Genomic DNA, 22,797 nt, shown 5'->3' on the forward strand with positions numbered 1-22,797 from the left:
GAAAGGGGAGATGATAAGACGATGACACCGGGTGAACGGCACTCCCCAGGTGACACGTCGCGTCGGGAGAGGGCAGCCTTGGGGCTGGCACAGAAGAAAGCTGCTTGCTTCAACTCCTGTCCACTCCGATGTTGCGGGGCTTCCTTGCTTCAGAGGTCTGGAAGGGTGTCACATGTGGAGGACAGGAATAGCTACCTCTTCGTGAGGTTGGCAATCACTGTAAGCTCCTGCGATGGGAAGGGGCTAAAAAGGTGGAGGAGCCTGACTCTTCCCATGTAGCCCTGTCCAGTTAATATCTGCTGGTTTAAGATGCAGACACAGCTCCACATCTAAGTGTGGTATCCCATCACTGCAGTGCTTGGACCACACTATTTTGCAAAATATATATGTATACGTATTTTAATGTTATATTTATATTATATATGCATATAAATATATATGCCATATAGATTTTATATAATGAAATTTTTTTGCATATACATATGCAAAAATATATATGCAAAAGACATATATATGTAAAATAAAAGCAACTATTTCTTATTCTATTGTGCTTCTACAATTGGCTCGTTTAGTACTGAACATTTCTGCTGTTATTTTTGTCATGGGGATGCGGTTCATTTCCTGGGTAAGAATCCTGCAGAACGACCTGATCTAATTAATTTTACCTCTTCTCTCTCTAGTTTTGTCCATCACCTCTTTAAGGTGGTGCTTGGGCTTTATTTAACTACGCTGCCTATTGCATTTTCTTGTCTTTTGGAGAGAAAATGTATTCCAGTTCCACAACTGAAAGAGCTTATATTCTCCTCCAGAGGTTCATTTGTAGCAGAGTGGGCAAGAGCTCAGGCAGATTCACCAGGAGGGAGTCCAACCAGGAGAGCATCAGTAGTAACTACAGCTTTACAAGGATTCACTATTTTGGGGATTATTGCAGTAGAAAGGATGGTATGGGTCTGTTCTTGGCGGAGGTTACCTGTTCAGCCTGCTTTGCATTTTGCGATTCAGTCCGTGCAAGTTGGAGGCAGAATTGCAGCCATGGACCATGTGCTCAGTGATGAGATGGACATAAAATGGAAAACTGAAACGTGGGTATGAAGGTGGAGAGACAGGGAAGGAGTATACTCAGTGCTATAAATTTTATTTCTAGTTTTTTCCCGCCACTGGGCCTTTCAGCAGATACGCAACTTCAATATTATTGTTGAATGTGGACACTTACAGTGGCCTTGATGTTTGCTCTTACCATCAGTGCACTGAATCTCCAAGAGAGATCTTTTTGGAGATTTTTGTGCTGGTGAAAGGTCAATGACTGGGTAAGGTCAATGTGAGGAGAGGAGTGAAAAAAGGAGGAAGGAATGAATCAGAAATTCTTTTAACTTGCAAAAAAAAGGATTGAGAGAGATGGAGGTTGGTGGTTACCCTGTGTCGATCCTCTTAGTGGCTCAGCGGCTCTCAGAGAAGAGCAATTGAAACCCAAGGCTCCGGCAGGTCTCCACCGAATCAATAGTCCTGGGGCCTTTGAAATATTAGATGGTGCTTCCAAGTGAGTGTAGCTGATCTCATGAGCTGTGTAGCAAGGATGACTCCTTTGCAAGCTGCCTGCCTTGGAAAACTGCACACTTTTCCCTTTTCTGAAGCATTTAGGAGATTTTTGTGGTGGGTTTCTTTGGGAGGCTGAGCTTCCTGCCCAACGTACCCCCCTCCTTCTGAGCCGAGAGTCAAAATCCTTGTGGCTTCTGTGGCTCCCTGTGCTATTTTTCTCATTATAATTGGAGAACAGGGTGTTCTGAGCAGCCCATTCTCATGTTCTCAACATTAATCCTTTTTTTTTTTTTTTTAAATTAGAAGTCCAGGTGACTCCTGGATATTTTTTTTTTTTTTACTTTTGAAATGAGATTGGAATTAGACGTGGGTTTGTTTTTCTATTAACTATCATGAGCTTAATATTACAAATTACTGTTCATAAGAATAATAGGAATGACCTGGAGTTCACCAGCTTTGCGTCGTAAAACTAGTCCTCACAGTTAGCGCTTTTCGCAGAAACACCAAAGCAAGGGGAGGACTCAGGCATGTTAAAGAAGGAGGAGAAGTTTGCAGGATTCATTTTCCAGGTGGACGACCAGGCGATCCAAAATGTAAGCCTTAGGTTTTGTACCTCAGCCACTTGTTTCGGTGCATCAGCACATTTAACGCAAATTAATCCCTCCGCACTCTCAAACTGTTGCAAATCCTCTGCATTATGAAGCACGACGGGAGTGGGAATGGAAAATGGATCTAAATTCTCCTGTGGCATTAGGTCGAAGTCTTGCATTAACTAATTGTAGCTGCCTGATTGTTCTATATTTAAACATTTGTGGCAGTGATAACATCATCGAACACCAAATAAAACCACTGCCTTGTGCTTCCTTATATTAATTTCCTTTCCTGTACTTATTTTGAAGCTGTGCAGGTACGTATAGGAAAGCAGGTTACTTCCCCGGACTGTCCATCATGTGCCCGGGCATCCCTGAAAAAACAGTAATTAATAAAAGAAATAGCCTTTTTAATGAAAGACACAAAAATTAGGTAGTCAGAATCCATGTTATTAAAATGATAATACCAGAAGGGGACACAACGGGATTTATTCATACTACCCTTTATTATAAAATATTGGAATTTATTCATCTGAGCCTCCACCAGGTTGTCGTGTTTATTTTTAGCGCTGATGTCTAGTACAGATTTAACATTAGGAAAATAGGAATTTCTGTTTCAGGTAAGTTTAGAGTGCTAAATACTTTTTTTTTTTTTTTTAATGTTTCATGTCCAAATTGACCAAGAAACATTCAAATTTGCTACTGGAGCTACTTTCTTGGTTCCACTGTTCATTATTATTTGCCTGTGGACAGCCTAACGTTAAAAAATAAAGGCTGAAAGAAAACAGATCTGATCTGTAATATCTAATAGGGATTTGCACAGACTTCTGTTTGAAATAATTTGTGTGGCAGCTGATTGCGCTTGTCCATCACCAGATGGACAGGTCTGATGGGAAACTACGCAATCTGGATTGCCATCAGAAGCAAGAGGGATAAGTTCTCCAGAAGTATATGCTTAGTGATATTAAACCTTAATATTTTTTGCAAGTTTTGGTAAATTCTGCTCAGCCCAGATTTTACCTTAACTTTTCTTCATTGCTTCATTCCCTGTGTGTCAGCTCACTTCTCGCCCTGCTCCCTTGAAACAGCCTGCTTTGATTTAGATGGGATAATATCAAATCATTTAGTTCAAACAGTTGAACTAAAGTCCAGATGCCATTTATTCAAAATGAAACAAAAAAAAACCCAAACCAACCCAAACCCCAACCCCAAACCAAAAATGTTTTTATCACTTTCAGTCTGCCATAAATGCAGAATTTCTTTCTGCTTTGAGCTGTGGTCAAACCACATAGCGAAGACAGCGCCGTGTAGCACCAGTTCAATAAATAACTAGGCAGCTCTACTGCATAGAAGAGGAAAAATGTTTTTCTTTATTTTATGTGGATTGTTTAGGTCTTTGTACCCTGTCTCCCTGAAGATTAAATGGCAAACACAGGCTTCATGCAAAGCTAATAATTATCAGTCTCAGTGTGAAATGCAGAATAGCTCCTTTGGAAAAAGAAAAGTTTCATGTGGGCTTGGAAAATGCTTGTGGCTGCGGGGAAAATAAGAAGCCACAAATCTGGGGACTGAAACCCCAAGTGGTTTTAAAACAGATGGAGAAATACATGCATACATATATACATATTGAAGAACTTACGATGAAAACTTTGGCCATAGGTGGGTGGACTCTCATGTATTAGGGTTTATTTCTGAATCATTTGTGGTGGTGTTGGAAATCTCTTTGCCAGCTGAGAATCAGCCTTTTGGGTTTGATTTGCGTAAGCTGTATGTGTCTTTGTGGACATCTGAGTACCAGTTTGATTTCTGACAAAGATGGGATGCTGAGGATACCATCCCTCCTTACGTTTTCCCTGCGACCTGAACCATTATGTGAACAAAGCAAACGCAGAGGGAACTGTTCAAGGTTATGGTACGCAGCCTGGGAAGAGTGTGGAAGGTGCCATGTCTCATATCAGCCCGCATTTCTGTTACCAAGAAAATATAAAAATAGGTATTACATTAAATAAATTGCAATTGCATGAATGTTGTCTCCTAACCTAAAAGGCAAGCTGGATTTCTGATGGGGCTTGACGACAGACAAGCCGCTTGTCTGCTGGCTGAAGCCAAATTCCTACAAGAAAACCAAAATAGAAGTCACCAAATGGCACCTCTTACTATAAAGGGGGAAAAGCATTTAACTGGCAATATTACTGTGAGCAGCTGCTGGGGGAATTTAGCGAACTAAGAGGCCTGGTAGGTCAATGATGAGGTTCCTTTCTGATTTGGTGGTGACTAAGAGGGGATGGCTGAGATGGAAAGGATGGCTGCGTTCCAGCTATCTTTGGGATGGGTACCGGTCCCTCAGAGCAGGCTGGGGATGGCTCAGGGTTCAGAAGTTACCAGGGTTACACCGGCGAGCAAGCAAACAACTCCCTTCCACCTCATCTCAGGAAATCAGGCTAAAAATAGGTTGCTGAGGCTTAAGGTTAAAAGTAAAGACGTGACCAAGCAGTGCTGTTGACAAGCCAGCTCTGCTCATCCCGTACAAACATCCAAGGACTGCATTTCCCTGCCAGAGCCGGTGCATTTGTTACTAGCTATAGAAAAAGGCTTTGTGAAAGTTGTACCTTAGCTAGCAACATCTTCTGACCCGAGAGTAATGCTGACGGTTGGGTTTTCCCTAAAACACTTGGAGTTTTAGAAATGGCTTTTCAATTTAGCAATAGGCCAAGTACTTAGAAATCTGGTTCGTACCGAAGTGAAGCTGGTGACTGAAGGAGTGAGAGGAATTACTTGAAGGTAGGGCGGTGAGATTACTGGGTCCCCATGCTGTTGGACTGTCAGCTTGGTGGGGGATGCGCCCTGTTTCTAACCATTGCGTTTGCCTTCTTTACCGAAGGTCCAGTTGAAAAGCGAAGAATCGAAAACGTTTGCCATGAAAATACTGAAGAAGCGTCACATAGTGGACACGAGGCAGCAGGAGCACATCCGCTCGGAGAAGCAGATCATGCAGAGTGCGCACTCAGACTTCATCGTGAGGTACTGTTCCTCTGCCTTACGCGCTGCCATGGGGGAGCGAAGCACAGCTGATCTCAGCATTTCATAAAACCACATAGGAATAATCCACCCATCACCAGCAAACCCTTTAGCCATAGCTTCCCTGCAAGGGACTGCCGATACAGTGCATGGAATAAGGTCTTCTCCAGGCAAACATGAGATTACTCTGCCCATGGGGCACATCCAGCCAAGCCTAAACTTAACTCGTGTCTTAACTGGTTTGCGTTGGCCCCATCCCATGCTCACATGGCTTTGTGGCTCCAGGAGCAAGCCCATCCCTAGCCTGCAGCGGGGACAGAGCTTGCCGATGCCGGCGGGCGATGCTCCATGCAGACGTACACAGCGTGACTTGGCGTTGCCAATGCTCAGGGTTAATTTTCCTCTTCTTTCTGCATTTCTCTATTTTCCTTCCCGCAAAGTAAAGCCAGAAGGCAGAGATCTTTTGAGATCAGGTGCTGCCATGTGAATAGATAGTTGTATCCAGCACTTCTCTTTAGGCTGTATTAGATAGACCCCACTCAGCATCCGTTGGCTCATCATGGGCAAATGCCTAAATCGTATTGTTCCCCAAAACCTAAGCAGATGCAATTCTTCAGTGAATAAAATCAGGTGCTGGGTATTTTTGTTTGTTTTAACCCTAACAGCGAAGTTCTCTAACTCTTCAAGGATTGTCAGCAGGAAGCAGAGATGGTTCTTTATATGGTTTAGGTCAGGAGAAGAGCAGCGGGTGGTGAGGACCTCTGGCAGGGCAATGCATTTCACCGAGCTGGAGGTATCTGAAAGGGCGACCTCTCGTCTAAGCCAAGGGTGCCGTGTCCCACCCTCGAAGAGATGCCTGAAGCACTCGCTTTTTTGCTGGAGGAGATCAACCCCGCTCCCAAAAATTGCTCCAGAGAGACATACTAACCCAGGGGTGAAACCAAACCCCTGTGATAAAAATGCAAAGGCAAGCGCGTGGCCGGGACGGCCAGCCATCAGTCACTAAGGGGGTGTTTCCTTCCCAGCCTGATCCCTGGGATTCCCCCGGAGGCCGTGGCTTCGCCTCTGATTCATGGGTGACAACTGCAGCCTGACACCCTACCCGGCTGCAGTTTCCTTCACGCTGTAATATTTGATTCACAAACATGCCCCCGTTACCTAGGCTAGAGCCAAATATACCTTGCGGGCTATTTCAGCCTATAGATTTATTTTCAGAAGCCTGAGCTGTCTCGGGATGGGGATGTAAAGGGAGGTGAAGTGCAGGCCCAGCCAACCGGAGGGACGTTTTGACACCATATCCAGAAATAACCCCTCCTAAATAAAAAGCCCGAGCCTGCAAACGTTTCTTAATGGAGCCACTGATATTCATAGCTAATAAAATAAATACGTCTTTCCCACTTTTTATGCTTTCAGTAGGCAGGTGAAAAAGGGATACATTAGCCATAAGTCTTTTCCTTCCATACTTTTTCCATAAAGTCCAACCTTTTGCTATTGCATGTGCCACAGCTGGAAAATCCTCTCATTTAGCAAACTCTGTGTCTGCTTTTCCCCCTCGCTTCTCCTTTTGTATGTCCACCAGGATTTGAAGTTGTTATAGTTTCTATCCTAAAATTATTCATAACCTGTTTATACCCTTTCTTGGGCCAGATGGGATAATATTTTTCTGGGTGCTACGGGCAGAAATCTTATCACTTTGGTAGATCGTGTTTTGAGATGCCGGGTGAAAGGTGGGCTTAAAATGATCTTGGAGGAAGGACACAATCTCTGGGACAGCAGGACGGGAAAGACAAAATTCCCGAAGAACCCGACTATTTTCTTAATTCATCATGAAACTGTTCGTTAAAAATCTTTGAAGAATAATTCAGTTTGGTTATTAAAATGAATTAAACCAGGCAAAAGAAGCAGAAGAGGCCAGGTTTCACTAAATAAAACTTACTCATAGATAAACTAAGAGTTTTACACACCAAAATGCTCCGTGTGGGTTTGGTAAAGGGCCAAGCAAGTGTTGAGCCGTGGATGTCTGCACTGGATCTGCAAATACTTAGATGGCTGAGAAAATGAATAAAAAATGAATTCAAATATTGTGACATTGCACACTTACAACTGCTTGATCTACTGAAATACTGTGGTTTCATCATTTACGCTTCCACTACAGTTGCTAAACAATATTTGACTGTTCTTTTTCTGCACACTTTAGGCCAGATTTGAGGCCCATAAAATTTTCTGGAAAGCAGTTTTTCAGCAGGGCTGCCTTAACTAGAGAAAGTAATGCTTTATTTCAGTAGCATTTAAATTACCAAGCAATTAAAAATATTTAGTTACTCATATTTTGGATTCTTGAATATGTAGGTTTTCTGTAAACCTTAATGTAGATGAAATGTTTATTAAGATAAATTATATTTCGTCCAAGTAGTGAGAAGTAGGGCTTTTTTGTTAAACCTGTAAATTTTACCCATATGAAATGGTCACTAAGTTTGTTCCAACTTTTTCTGAGAAGCGTGTTATAACTGAGGTTTTAAAGGTCAACATAGGTAATACTGGAGTAAGGAAGGATCTGGAACACTGGTTTGTTTTTGTTTTTCCTTTGAATTTGGCTGTGGCTGCAAATAGTACCTTTTAGCTACTGAATATTGCCCAGGTAGATCAGCACTGAGCATATTCAGTACCCAGACTCCTGCCTACATCGCAGCTGCACCTGCTGGGATGTTTTTCTGTTAAAACGTGCCAAAAACATAGCGGGTAGCTGCTGCTAAGCTGCGTGCTGGATGCTACGCAAACACAGACAGGAGACAAATGTTGTCTAGTATCATGATGTGAAAGCGTATCGGAGCCAAGCTGTAACTGCCGGGGTGTTTTGCCACATACCTTAAGTTAATATTTACCTGAATGCCTTCAAAAGGAACTGAATCCTGCTGTGTTTTCCCCCTGGTCCATCACACAGCTCCGTAAAAGGTACTAATAACTGGATTTATCACTAGCTGGGAAGAGCTAGAATCTGCAAAGCCACCTGTTTTAATTTATATTGTGTTGCATCAGCCCTTTAATTTTTAACTCTTGGATATTCCCATGAATGGAGCAAGTACACCACAACAGAATATCCCTCAGCATCCCCTTCTGCTGCAGAGCTCCGATTTTTTAAAATTATCTTCCAAGCAGTGCTGCTGCAAAGAAACCTTTCCGGTATCCACATGTAGCGGGCTCGTTCCTGCAGGCAACCTGAACCGATACACCCACACATGTAACAAGAAGTACAAAGGTAGTTCAACATTAAAATTAAAAAAACCAGCCAATGCTGAAGTTCCTATATTTAATTCCGTAGTTTCATAGTTGCATTTGTTTAATATATCGTATTAAACACAGAGCACAGATTTTTACCACACAATTTAGATTGCACTTGAGAAGGAGGACGGGTTCATAAAGCCTGTCCCATCTGTCCCTTTAGGCAATTTTTCCTCTGTGTTCAGTCCTGGGAGGAAGAGGAAGAGTACTTTTAGATATCTGCATGTCAGTGGGTTCTATTTAAACCCTACCAAATCAGCGGGGTTAAGTTCGGAAATGACTCACAAACTGGGTGGCGCTCCTTTGAAATGATCAAATGGAAGGAAGGCTGCCGATCTGCAGCCGGACTCTGTAGCGTGAAGAGTAAGATGATGTGGCTGTTATAAAAAATGGTAGAAAAACCTCTCTTTCAAGCACATCTGGAAAGCCAAATGTTCAGGTTATGCTGTTAGAAATGGCAGATTTTATATGTAGCACCCAGAGGAGTGGTGACCTCTTCTTCTGAGGTCCACAGTACGCTTCACCACCCCGATGCCCATCCTTTTCTGCTGAAATATTTCCCACCCAAGAGGAGACGTTGAAATGATCTCCTTAAACGTAGCACTAGCTCTGAAAGATTCCCCTTAGTCTTGTGGTGCTTCCTGGGACGAAGCCCACGGTCCATAAGAAGTGGTAACAACTGGTCCCTTCGCTTGTATCATGGATTTATTTATGATTTTCTCATTTGCCAATGACAGGCTCTACAGGACGTTCAAGGACAGCAAGTACCTGTACATGCTGATGGAAGCTTGTCTAGGTGGAGAGCTCTGGACAATTCTCAGGGACAGGTGAGTTTTAAGAAACTATCATCCTACAAAGTGGAATATTTTCTAATACGCCTCCAGATAACCGAAGGTCTTTATCTTTCATGGGCAAAATCTGGATCTTACCATGCTATGTTTGCTTTAAGATCCCAGAAAGGTGAGGAGCTATTTTTGTTCCTATGCAGTTGACTAGAGACAAAGTGAATCCACTTATAACTGAGAATAAGGACTGATTTAGGTTGTATCCAACATGTACAAGGCTTTATGTAAGTGGAGACTTACCCAGAGCTACTTTCTCATGGCCTCTCTGAAAAAATATAGAAGCCAGTGATGGTAGTCGTGTGATAAATTGCATCTATGACAAGTCTTTGACTGCCCTTTCCCTGTGTCTTCATCTCTAAAGGGTACCCCTAAACAGCTGGCAGCATATTTTAATTTTAATCCAAATAATTAATTATTTAATTTATTTATTTTTTTAATTACCTAGAACAACAACCTTTTGCAACCACAGAAATTACGGCTGTGTCCTTGGTGCCCACACCAAGGTTTCTCACATTTGGGAGCCTGGCTGGAGGCTTGGACACCTGATAGAGAAACGTGGGACTGTCTTAAGGGTGACAAAGACTTTGGGCACCACGTGCGATGGCAGAGAATGACCCTGCAGGGTGTGGCCAGGCATTGCAGGAGGTGCAATGTCAAGGCCAGCCTTCCTGCATTCCTGCAAGACATGCTCCGGAGATAGGTTCCTTCCAGTGTGGCACCTTTAGGCATTGCTGCCGTGGCCATGTTAGACTCCGGACTTACAAACCAAGGCCCTAAGGCGGCAGTGGCGTTAGTGAGAGTTCACATAGCGAATGAAATCCGTGGGAAAGTGCCTTTTCAAGGTAAAAAATGCAGAGTTCTTCAAAGTCATCTGAAAAATCACAATTCCCCATCGCAGAAAGACTTGCATTTTTCATCTCAGCGTCTGCTCCGCTGCCCACCCCCTGTAACTGGGAATAGCAACATCCACCTCTTATCACAGAGACACTGTGACAAATAGTATCTATTAATATTTCTTAATATTTATGACACAGTCAGGTATGATAGCGATGAGCAGGAGGAAATCAATAGTTCTGTATGGGCTTTTAGTCCAGATATCACATATTACACAAGGGCCACTCATCAAAGCGGGAAACAGGATCATGCATCACATCCACACCCTGCAAGGAGCACTACGCTGCTGGGACACAGAAGTGCCATGGAAAAAAATAGTTAGGAAAGCATGTAATTACATACCGTGCCATAATGCACAAGCAAATGTGGTCCTGGTATTTCCTGCCTTGGGAGAGTTTGACCTTGCAGCATTTGGTTTTGGTTGTGGGTGGGTAGGTGGCAGGTGGGTTGCACGGGTGTACGTGGGCTGTGCACGTAACACGCCCGCGGGGCAGGAGAAGATGCGGTGAGTTGTATGTAACTATGTAATAGGCTCATAATCGGAACATAACTTAATTAAATTTGGAAAGAGAAAGAAATGCATCGGAAAGATTGATCGGAAAGAAAAGATTAAATTCTTTTTTAATTACCTAGAACGAATTTTTTTGTAATTCTTCCTTTTCCTAACAGTGTGCCTTCTCCCGACTGTTAAAATGAGAACCGTGGCAAAGTTAGCAGGTGCCGGGTTGTATTTTTCATCATCTTTGTCAGAGGCTGATAATTTCATCTTTAATTCTCTCAGCTTTAAATTGTGGTTCTGCTGCCACCTAGCTTAGACACGCTTCGGAGCTCAGCCAGCTCCCACCATGCACTCCCGGCAGGCAGTGGTGTATGGTTTGCTTTGAAAAACTGGTTGCAAACTGGTGCTGAAACAAGGATCCAAAAGTGCAGTATATGCTGCATTTGCAATTAACACTTCAAGTCCCAGCAACTGCAATTTTTCTGCCTTTTGTCTCGGTTATGAACATTAGTACAGGAGTTCATGATCTCCACAGGTCAAAACAGCTTAAATCCCCAAAAAGTCAAAGATTATAATAAAAGAATCACCTCTTGCTTACAAGATAATGATTTGTAAATTTTAATTCTATGAGATGAAATTATAAAATAAAATGTAAAATATTTTAGATATGGATGTTTGATGTGAAAGTGGATTGAAGGTCAAAATGCTAACTTAAAAGTGGAAATACAATGAAATTTATATATAAAGGTGAGTTCAGCAACAGGCACATTCCAGGTATTAAGGGTGATTCCACTGAACTGTATAGGTACTTTAACAGTAGAGTGAAGTCCAGTAAGAGAAGAGATCTAATCACTTTATCCCCTTTCCCTCTCTCATTTTACACAGAGGTTCATTTGAGGATTCGACGACCAGGTTTTACACAGCGTGCGTGGTCGAAGCTTTTGCCTATTTGCATTCCAAAGGGATCATTTATAGGGACCTCAAGCCAGAAAACCTCATTCTGGATCATCGAGGTTATGCCAAACTGGTGAGTGCCTGCAACATCTGGTTTGGCCAAAAAAGTCGCCACTACTATCAGACAACTAGTATTAGGGGAAGAGGAGAACACAGAATTAACCATAGAGGGTCAGAAGCAAAGTCCACCCAGCCCAGGGTCCTGTCTCTGGTGGTGGCCATCAGCAGATGCTGAGATGAGATCAGGGCAACGGTTTCGCACCCACCACCGGAACGTCTTCCCAACCTCCAGCAGACCGAGGTTCAGGGTACAGCTGAGCTGGGAAACACTAATTCTGGCCTGAAATTCAGATCTGTGGTCCTGAAGTGGAAATGTTTAGAGAAGAGCGTCAAGAGAAATCCATCCAGCTGTTTTGGAGCTACTGAAAAACGGAAAAATAACTTGAAAATAGGTGTCTTAAAATACTGGTGGGAGAGGGGGAGGATGTGCATCTGTGGGCTTTACAGGTGATGGGTGAAGCAGATTTTGCAAGCTGCTGTTTCTGTGTCAGGTCCTTTGCATAAGCAATAAAAAAAGGTGTTCTTAATGGAGATATTAATCATGACCCTGCAATGGCAAGAAATTATTATTATTAATTGCTCTGGCCTGTGTGGCTGAACTGTGGCCAATACAGCTTCTTGCTTTAGGAGGGCCACTTGTGTTTTAGCACCGATAACACGCCTGACTGATCTGTGCAAACTCCTCTGGGATGACTGCATAAGGCTCTGCCTGAAACTGCTCTTCCCAGAAAGTCATGGTCCTCCTCAGTGCTGTCCCTCTGCAAGATCCACCTCCTCAAATGGCAGCATGTGCGAGATCATGACCCCCAAAATTAGGGAGTTTCTGATGGGTTTCACTGTATTGCTTTTTCACTCAGATTACTTTTTTGCCTCAGAAATCACGGTAGAGGTGCACCCCAAATGCCATGTGAGACCATGGAGAGGGGGAGAAGAAAAGAAAGATGGTGGGAGGTGCTGGAGGATGTGGGTGCTTGGGAAGCCACCAGTGAAGGACGGGGCAATGGATTCCTCAAAAGAGCTGCATCCAAGAGGGGCTGATGCCCTCCCTGAGAGTCATGGGCGGGGCAACATTTCTGCCTCTCGGCTTGGGGACTTTTCCCTGCCTTTGGGAAGGGAAACCCGGGAGCGGCGTCAGCAGGTGGGAGCAGTAAGTCAGACCACCTCCATCATGGACCTTTACAGCCTGGTGGCAGCCACCGTCTCTCACCGTGACACTAAGCCTAATGAATGACATCAGAGTTTATCCTCTATAGCATTTCGCTAAGGCCAGGGGGGTGTCCAGCGAGGTGTTGGATGATCAAGGAGGAGCAGGTGCAGGACTGTCCTTCCCACCCCAGGAGGATCTGGACTAGGGTCTCTGCTGGTCCCGTCACCGAGCCCCAGCTCCTTAGACATTTTGATCTCCCTGAACACATCCATGATAGCACAAGAATTGTCCCAGATCTCTTGTGGGACTGTGACTGTGTAGGATATTTTGCCCCTGACCAGCACAGGAAGGCGCAGGAGCATCTCACAGCCATCAAGGGACAGCAGAGTGTGCTACAGACCACAGCGCCGGGCAGGGGAGGGCAGAGGGGGTAGAGCTAAAAATACAGTAAGCCTATTAACCTGAGCTCTGCCTGGGCCCCAAGGGACAGCTTCGGTTCCCGGTATAACCTGATTTTCCATGCTTGCCAGTGCCACAGGGGCACTGCTGTAGGGGCACACTGAGGTTTGTGAGCCCGCCAGCACATTCCAACAGCTCAAGCAAATTGGGAGGATGCTTGCTGTACTGCATCGCTCTTTGTACTGGGAGAGAAGTCTGAATTTTTCAGTAGATGCCAAAATGGTCAGTATTTAGCCTAAATAGGTCCTTGCTCAGGTTAAGGCTGGGAGTTAAAAAAAAAAAAGGCAAAATAAATCAACCTGAGCTGTGAATGATACGAAGTTACATCTCCCAAGAAACCCTCTGTGCTGGCATTTGTTCTTCCCTCATGAGAGTCTTCCTTTTATATTACGAAGGATAAACGGGCGAAAAGGTCACTCCGGTTGCCTGGTTCTGGGACAACCCACGATGCTTTAGTTAGGAGAATATTCCCACGAGGAAACCTCCTTTCTGCTTTGCTTCACTTCAAGAGGAGCGGAGCACATGGCTGACATTCCCTCTCGTGCTCTGCCCTGATGGTACTCTGCTCCTTTCCGCAGGTCGATTTTGGCTTTGCAAAGAAAATAGGATTTGGAAAGAAAACATGGACTTTTTGTGGAACCCCGGAGTACGTAGCCCCCGAGATCATCCTGAACAAAGGTCACGACATTTCAGCAGACTACTGGTCACTGGGAATCTTAATGTATGAACTCCTGACTGGCAGGTATGGGCATCGGGGCCGGCGCCACTGCTGAAAATAGACCCGAATATTTCTGCCGTTGTCACCCTGATTAGGCGAGGGGAAGGTTCAGAGCTGGCGTGTGCTGTAGCAGCACAGCACTGTGCTGCTGAACCTAATAATTATTTTTTCTACTTTAAATCACAGCTTCCGTGCAGACCTCTCAAAAGGGCAAGACATGAGCAGGCTTTTTAGGAAGTGCTGTGAAATGACACCCAAAACCTCATTTTTGGCCCTGAACTGAGACTGAGCTGAATGAGGTGGGGAAAGGGTTTGCAATTCAACCAGGGAGGCGCAGCGATGGGCTGCCGCACGTTTCAAAAGGAGGAGGTAGACCTGACACCGTGGGGACTTGAGTCCCTATATCCATCCCTTCCCTTCTTTAGTTCTGGGTGTATATATTAACTGCTCATGCTGGCAGTAGCAGCTTCCTTGCGCTTCCTCACCTCATCCCCCACCACTCACTCCCAGAGTAGAGGAGCTGGAAAAGGAGCCGTCGCCTCAACCTGCTTATCCTTTGGGGCTAGGCGCAGGCCCTGATTCTGTTAAACCAATGGAAACCTAATTAATCCCCACTGAAATCTTGTCACGACGTCAAACGGAGAATAAGCCAGCGAGCGTTGCTCGGACCCCTGTTCCTCAGGTTGTTGGGACATGGGCCGTCATGCAAGTGAGAGGTTTAGCATGTGCTGCTGCAGAAAACACTACTCTTTGGTACTTCCCTGCAGCCAGCACCACTGACAGTATCAGCGCTCCTTGGCTGAGAACTGGTTAAGATCAGAAGCAGCAAAGCAATTGCTAGTTGTCATCTACCTTTTCTCATTTCTAGTAGGGTACTATGTTTTGCTTTGGTGTTTGGGTTTTTTTTTTATCAATCTTCAATGCCATTTTAAAGCACAAGCTTTTAACCTTTTTCCTCTCGCCTCTGAAGTCCCCCTTTCTCAGGCCCAGACCCCATGAAGACCTATAACATCATATTAAGGGGAATAGACATGATTGAATTTCCAAAGAAGATTGCCAAAAATGCTGCTAATTTAATTAAAAAACTATGCAGGTAAGCGCATGAAATATAATCACCTTGATCTTATTTGCAAAGAAATGAATCATTCAGAAGGATTCAGAAAGTAACTGATTTGTTACTCGTTTTATAGGGACAATCCATCAGAAAGATTAGGGAACTTGAAAAACGGAGTGAAAGATATCCAAAAGCACAAGTAAGTGTCTTCTCCACCATCCATCAGATCCAACCCACACAAACATGAATTTCAAACACTTCAGTTTTCAGTAAAAAATACTCCTTTTAAATTCCTTTGGCCTTTCCCTTCTAGTGTGCTTTAGACTCTAATTGAATTTCCGTCAGACTTTTTTTTGCCCAGTGCTTCAGCGTAGGTGCCAGCCTTGCCTATGAACAAAACCCATTGCACATTGACATTGCACACTTTCATTACTCTAATGCGGAAGAGCATTTGGAAGCAATCCAACTCGGCCACTGCCTGCTTGGATTTTCTTTTTTGGCTTGAGGAATCACTTTCCAAGGTTTTCCTTGATTTCCCTTCCCTCCAGCCCAACACACTTGCTGTCTACCCATGATGTTAATTCATCATCATCCCTTTTGGTCTGATGGGAGAGTTAAGTTTGGTCTGATGGGAGAGTTAAGTGATGTCTCATAATTATGTTTTCACACTGCTGGAGGGGAATAAGAACAAGTTAGAGAGCCATTGTAAAAACAGGTTATTCATCCATCCATGCTGGTCCTTCTCTTCTCCCATCCCCAAAGCAACAGAAAATGGGTTGGATGGACATTTTGGGGTGGACAGATTGAAGGCTCAGCTCAGGGCTCATGCACCCACCTAAGCTGCTGTAGCTCGAGCAAACCCGAGGTGCCCAAACCAGGACGAGGACATTCCTGTACGTGCCCTTACCTCCCAATCTCCTGCAAAGAAAGAACATTAGGGATCTCATGTGGGAGGGTTTGACCCTATAGGAAGGAAGAAGCAGCTGCCAGGACACCTGCAGTGAGGAACGGTTTTCTTCTGAGCACTGGTAATTTGCATTTGCCATAGTATCACCACTGGTTTGCTATACACACTTCATTTTCAATCCCAAAACACTTCTATAAAGATGACAGGAAAAATTATTAAGGCTAATTGGAGAATTTGAAGAAGATGACTGCAGGAGATGAAACCCACTGTTTAAGCGATTTAAATTTCATTTTGTGCTACAGAGACATTTTCACCGTATGTCTAACTGTTTCATTATTCCCTCCCTTCTAGATGGTTTGAAGGCTTTAACTGGGAAGGGTTGCGAAAAGGGACACTGACACCTCCTATAATACCAAGTGTAAGTTTTCCTACTTATTTTCTCCTTCCCAGCCAATAGGTTTCTTTTACATGAATGTTGTGAGCTTCAGGCACTAATACACTATAGGTAAATGGTGACAGTATGTGCTTTATTTCTTCTGAAGATGCTTGAAGTCACGTTAGAGACATTTCCAGCTGTACTTGGTCTCTGGGCAGTCTGTTCCAGGAGAAGGTGGTTTAGGGAGGGCACGACTGCAATGAAATGCCCTTTGCAGTAGGAGATCGGGGCAGGATCGCTCACTGCTACACATTTTTCTTGTCCTCACCTGCTCTGCTTGTTTCTTCATCTACTTTTCACATTTTACTGGAGAGCTGCCACTTTCACCCCTTCTCTCAGATGTGTCCTCTTTCTTTCTCCTTTATTCTTATTTCTTTTGGAGAGGCAAGTGGGATTTGTATGCCATCTCCCTTTTCTTTTGCATTAACCTTCCTTTCTGTCTTTTCTTTTGTGCTTTTCACCCTTTTTTTCCTGCGTCCCTGTCCTACATGAATAGCCCTGTTACCGCCTAGTTTATGTTTAACTGGGAGCAGAGGCAGAGGGACAGCTCAACTCATTTTGCTCTGGAGCAAAGCTCTTCCTTTGATGTCTTTGTGAGCTCTTTACCCACAAAGCCCGCCGCAAAGGGAAACCAAACAGGATTAGCTGATAGAAATTACCTTGGCCCCTTCTGTTCTGCAGCCTCCTGTCCTTGTTTCAACTTAATCCCTTTCTCTCCGTGCCTCTCCCGCGGGATCACCAAGAGAATGACATTAGCAATCGAGTTTAATTGCACCCCGTTGCTCCGTCCACCCGTGGTCCTGCACCTCCCGCAGCAGTGGCAGGCACGGCTCTGGGGCTAAATCTGCCATCCCAAAGTTTTCTTAGCAGCTATGAAAGAGCAAGAGGGTTTTGCATCCCCCCGCTTTTTGCCCTATGGGCTGCAGAAGTTACTGGCAGTTGGTGGGAGAAAGCAGGACTTTGCAAATATCTGCCTAAAGCATGATGCCCAAAGAACATAAAAATGTTTTATAAACCAACACTGTGTTTTTTCTGGTAAGCTTCTTTAGAATGACTATTAATTTGTCGGCAGTACTGCTCACCACATTTCAAATCAGGCAATAAGGTCAAGTTTGCTCCTTTACATCCGGTTTCAATTCCTGGTTTACCTGTGCAGGATGTCAATGTAGCCTGAAAATGCCCCAGAATGTTTCTCTAATTGGTTTCAGTGGATTTTTAGTTTAGTAAGAACATTTCCAATACTGCTTTTACCCAATATACATATGGACCCTGCATGTCTAACCCTCAAACAGCACAACCAGCCACAGTGACTTCAGTAGTATCTGCTCTCTATGGGCTCCCTGACGTCCCCGAGCTGGGACGTTGCTCCACCACCAGAAATGGTCTCTGCTCCTTTGGCATTGCCTAGAGGAAGGCTGCTCTCCAGCCTGTTTGTGCAGGAAATCACGTTTTCTTTGCTTTTTCAGTTAGGTCCAACACAGTAGGAGAAAAGGGTTGTGTGAGCACCCAGTTCACTTTGTCGGTGTTATTTCTTGGCATCATCAAGGCTGTATGTTCATGGGTCTGGTGACGTCCTACCAGGGAACATGTCTGTGATTGCTCCCAAGACAGTGCTGTCACCCTTTTGGCCAGTACACCACCATCAAGGCTGTCCAAAGTAGATGGGAGCATCCTTCCCCCTTCAGAGGAATCCTTCTTCCAGGACAACTTAGTGCTGACAGCCATACATTACCCTAATCCCAATTCAACACAGCTCATTCTTTCCTAGAACTCTTAGGACTAATATCTTCTCTAAACCTACTCTTGAGATCCTCTCCAAAACCTGCCTCCATTAACCTAGTGAACCTCGTCCACCCCAAAGCTGTCTGTCCCACTCAGCCTTGTTTTCCACAACCAGCTCAGTTGCTTTGGCAAAGGTCCCAGCTGCCACTAAGGGCCATATCTGAAAAGTGACCTAAAATACATAGCTCTGTGAGAAGAAATCAGGTTTTCCTTCAATCAGTCCACCTCTCCTTGTTAGCTGGAACGGAGCCAGCAGGGATAAACATAGAGACTAGCTATTTTCTTAAGAAAAAAGCCTTCCTCAGCTCTTAAACCCTCATCAGCAGTTATGTGGTGCTACCGGGGAGGCAATGAAAAGCTGCTCCTTAGCTCTTATTCCACAGGATTTTAGGACATCTCAGTTTACAGCCTGCTCCTAGGACATTGCTTCAGGGAGCAGCTGAGCCTCGATACCACCGCTTCAATCTGTGACAGTAGCTGTCCTGAAAAGCTTATCCTACTTCTTGACTTTTCCAAAGACGTGCTGTCTTGCATCACAGCTCTTGCCTTTGAGAAAGATGTGCAGATCTCTGCACCATGATTCATCTCAAGCCCTGATGTTGGTAAGCAGCCAGACAGCTGATGCTGACACGTTTGCACTCTATCTTCTTGGATGGACAGGAGATAAATCTAGCGTGTCCCTTCTTGGCTGGGGAGGGCACTGAGAGGGATGTTTGCTCCCGTATCTCTGACAGTGAAGGACTGCAGGCGGTGTAGGTGACCTGAACCTCAGAGCTGTGGGGAATTGCATACAACAGTGTTAGCATCGCATAAAGTCCATCAGCAGAGTAAGAACTCATCCAACCTTTCTTCCCCAAATCATATTTCTTCTAAGAAAAAGAAAACCCTCTATGTTTGAGGTTTTGGATATACTCAGCCTTTTTATTTTGTCAGATGAACACAAAAGGCAATCCATTGCCCAAAGCAGGACTTACTTCCCTTAAAGCCTCATCTAACCAGAGCTCAAAAAACCATGCCTGCCCTGCTAGGTGCTCCCAGAGTGGACATGTGCAGAGGAGCTCTGAGGAACTCTGTAGATATTTCCACCCCATGCAGTCCAGTTACGCACTGTCCATCGCTGCTGAGAGGCTTTTGTAAGAAGCTACAGCTCATGCGCGTCCTCTGTGAGTGGCCACACCAACTGCATCTCTTATGCTTTGGTGGCTGGTATTTTGTACGTACGTCCCCAACACTTCTGCTCCCAGAGGGAGAGCTCACATGAGATGAGCTGAGAGAAACAGAGGGATGTGGTCCAGCCCACGGCACCATGGAGGAGTGTGTGTGGAGCACCCCAAGGGTGAGGACCCAAAGGGTGAAGGCTCTCCAACTCAACAGTGTCGACACTGACAAAGCAAACAGTATTCAGTACATAGTGAAGCATCTCATCACTCTGTAGTACTCCATGAAGCTTTTACAGGTTGGTTTTCTTCAAAGTGAGTTGGGTATTCAAGGATCTTAATTTTCCCCAAGATGTTTTCAACAGCAGGGAAATGCTGATGCAGCCAGGCAGCAAATTAAATTTAGAGCTGATGTTGGAGCTCTTGTTGATCAAATAGTCTTTTCTCAAGGCTTATAGCAGCATCCAGCATCAAATACATCTCCTGGACTGTAGGCTGGGCTCTGGCCGTGGCTTCTCCACCAGCTGCACAAGCAAAATGGCTAAAGAATACAGCAAGGGTTTCCTGCACAGCAGTCCTATGGCAAGTGCAGTCCCCTCCAGCCTGCACTGGCTACTTTGGGTACGGCTTAGAAGTACCAGTTTTCTTTAGTAAGACACTGATTATTTTGGTCTAGAGAGCTGCTGGTCTGGTTTTGTATTGTTTCATGTTTTTAAACTGCATTGAACGTTTCTGGGTCTCATTGTAAGAAAGTTTCAGTCATCATTGTAAAGCAAAAAAAAATTAGAAATTATCTAGCTATGGTAGATTTGAAATGACATTATTTCCAAAAAAGAAACATACTTGGCCTTCATCCTAGGAAGATGGGCTTCTCTGGTAGGTTCCGTAAGCTGAGCAGTACTTGTCAGGAAACTCGAAGGCAGCAAGGCCCAGCTCATAGCCCCAGATTCAGGATCCTGGCGCCATAAATTGGAAATCCTGGGCTTCGGGGAGGCCCAGGGCTTTTGCATGTCTTTTTTGCCAACTTTGTAACCATGGGTAGGACAGTTGCTCTTGAACTAGAGACCCTAGAAGGCCTGGATCATTAGAGTAGGGGGGCTGTGGGAAGTCCTCCTGGGATTCAGCAAAAAATTGTTGAATGCAGAACTTCTCTTGCTTGCTGCAGTTAGCAATGAATGTTTTTGAATGATCATAGTTGTGAGATGGAGAGGAAACGTCTGCAGAGGTCCACTTTGATGACCGTCCCCTTCTTGTCACTCTCTTCTTTCCGCAGGTTGCATCTCCAACAGACACAAGCAATTTTGACAGCTTCCCGGAGGACAGTGATGAACCACCCCCTGACGACAACTCAGGATGGGACATAGATTTTTAATGTATTTCTCTTACCTGCTTCTGCCTTGCTGAAGACAGCTTCCTGGGACGTGGCTGCCAGCGAAACCGAAAGAATTGGGGAGGATTAGTGCTCGGGGTCACCATGATGCCTTGATTGATGCTGCTACAGTAACTACAGTGGCATTAGGACTTATTGCTTAGATGACAATAGTGCTCTTCATGTTTTATGTTCAAACTTAAAATAGCAGTTGACATGGTGGTCCTGACGCAAAGCCTTTCACCAGTAAAGAAACACGTTTTCTGTCACTGCGATGATCTTGCTACGCTCTTAATTATAAAAGTCAAGAGATACGTAGTGTAAGACGCACTTAATTCTAGCTGCAAGGTACTGGCTTTATTGGTAGGATCAGTAGTAGTTTATTAAGTGCTGTAGCTAAATACAGTGCAGGATTTGGGCTACTCCCACCCTCCAAACTCTGTAGGTCTTCTACTGTAGGCCAGTGTAGGAGCAAAGGAGGACCACAACAGTACTGGTCAAAGAGTTCACGTCAAAGCAGTGGTAAAATTTGTCCTTCTTCTTTCCGAGCAGTATTCTTGACAAAACTGAATGTTACCTTTCCTCTTTCTTTTTGAGATTTTTTTTTTTTTTTTTAGCCTGGTAAAACAAAAGCACAACTGCTCTAGATCCTGTTAAGGCAGATATGGGTTGCTTTTCTCATACAGCTGAGAACATACTGTAACATGATGTTTGGGGTTTTTTTCCCTTTCCCTTGGTACAAATACATAACTGCATGAAAAAAAAAATCATAAAATTAATCCATTTTACATACATATAAAGTAGTGCTTAAATAATGGTCCTGTAATAAAGTAACAGCAGCCCACTGGTCTTATTGATTAGCTATGAGGCATAAAACTAAGCTTAATTTTTACCTTTTTAGAACCCAAAGGGAACACGTAAGACCCATAATGTACTTTATAGGTGCTATGTACATCCTTCATCTGTGAATATAAATTGAGTCAACCACCGTTTCAGAAATATGTAGCAAGAGGCATCATTCTCCATCACGCTCTTAGATGATTTTACGTCTCTCTCCATGTCTGTATCTCTTCCGTGTTTAGTACAAAGCTAATTAAAATAAAAGGTGGTACAGGGCCAGTTTGCTGGCTATATTTGTAACATTGCCTGTAAAAATGTAATTCTAATGCCTGACCAGACTAAGGAGCTCCACAGGAAAGTCAGTGGAATTAAATGGAAAACCAGTATTGGATATGTTTGTGCGAGGTCTCCGTGTCGCCAAGGTACCAGGTCCCCAGTGACCCATGTTTAAGGTACAGGGATGGCTAGAGCCAAGTCAGCTCGTATGAAAAAAAGAGCTGGGGAAAAAAATATTATCATGTGTACACTTTTCCCTCAATTTTGCTGCTTTTCCTTTGCTTTAGTGCAGTCTCTTCTGATTTGTAGGACGTAACAGAGGAATCCTGGCCTGGGTGCCTGCTTGTTGCGTAGGCATGGGACTAAAAGTTTCTCAGCTTTCAGTCTCTAGAACAGACCCTGCCCCAAAAAATAAGCGGATGCTGCCACATTTCATCTCAGAGCTGCCAAGAGCTGTCATATATGCTGGAAGTCAAAAGATTAACTTCTGCTCAAAAGTCATTTATATGACTTTTGCCTCCATAGTACATGGAAAATGTTATGTTTTAACAGTAAAAAATTGCTTCCGTGATGTTAGATCTCAACTCTTTCCCATGTTCCTAAAGAAAGCAACTTAACAGAGTTTATTACGAAGCTATTTTCTCCCCTTCTTTGACAGCATTGACAATATCTGCTGTTTGCCAGCAAGCTAAAGAGCTCGGTCCCCACGACCCCTTCGAAACCAGTCTGTCGCTGAATTTCCTCTCTAGTTTTCCGAAGGGTGAGGCGACACCGTCGGCACAATAACTTCAGGTTATTTCCACTGTTCATTAATCATCGTTTGCCTTGAAAACCATTGGGAAAAGACAGTAACTCTGTCTCCCAGGAATTACTCATGTAGGGCAAATACACGCTTGCTTTTCAGCCTTTCTCTGAGGGATGGAAGGCACTGAATGCCAGTGCTGAATACTAGGGCTAAAATAATCACTAGGCATCTT

At 44.2% G+C, this 22,797-nt stretch overlaps 1 protein-coding gene across 2 annotated transcripts in view; it reads left to right on the forward strand.

Annotated features, from left to right (window-relative positions):
• PRKG1 (protein kinase cGMP-dependent 1) overlaps positions 1-20,707 on the forward strand; it is a 539,578-nt gene extending 518,871 nt beyond the window's left edge. For both annotated transcript variants that reach the window (XM_075717461.1, XM_075717460.1), the window contains exons 11-18: positions 5,008-5,147; positions 9,161-9,250; positions 11,547-11,688; positions 13,860-14,023; positions 14,970-15,092; positions 15,190-15,252; positions 16,312-16,378; positions 20,609-20,707. In XM_075717461.1, coding sequence (XP_075573576.1) covers positions 5,008-5,147; positions 9,161-9,250; positions 11,547-11,688; positions 13,860-14,023; positions 14,970-15,092; positions 15,190-15,252; positions 16,312-16,378; positions 20,609-20,707 — 888 coding nt within the window. The remainder of the gene's footprint in view (positions 1-5,007; positions 5,148-9,160; positions 9,251-11,546; positions 11,689-13,859; positions 14,024-14,969; positions 15,093-15,189; positions 15,253-16,311; positions 16,379-20,608) is intronic.
• Positions 20,708-22,797: the final 2,090 nt, after the last annotated feature.

The sequence above is a fragment of the Pelecanus crispus genome, chromosome 10 (assembly GCF_030463565.1).
Source record: "Pelecanus crispus isolate bPelCri1 chromosome 10, bPelCri1.pri, whole genome shotgun sequence".
Taxonomy (NCBI): domain Eukaryota; kingdom Metazoa; phylum Chordata; class Aves; order Pelecaniformes; family Pelecanidae; genus Pelecanus; species Pelecanus crispus.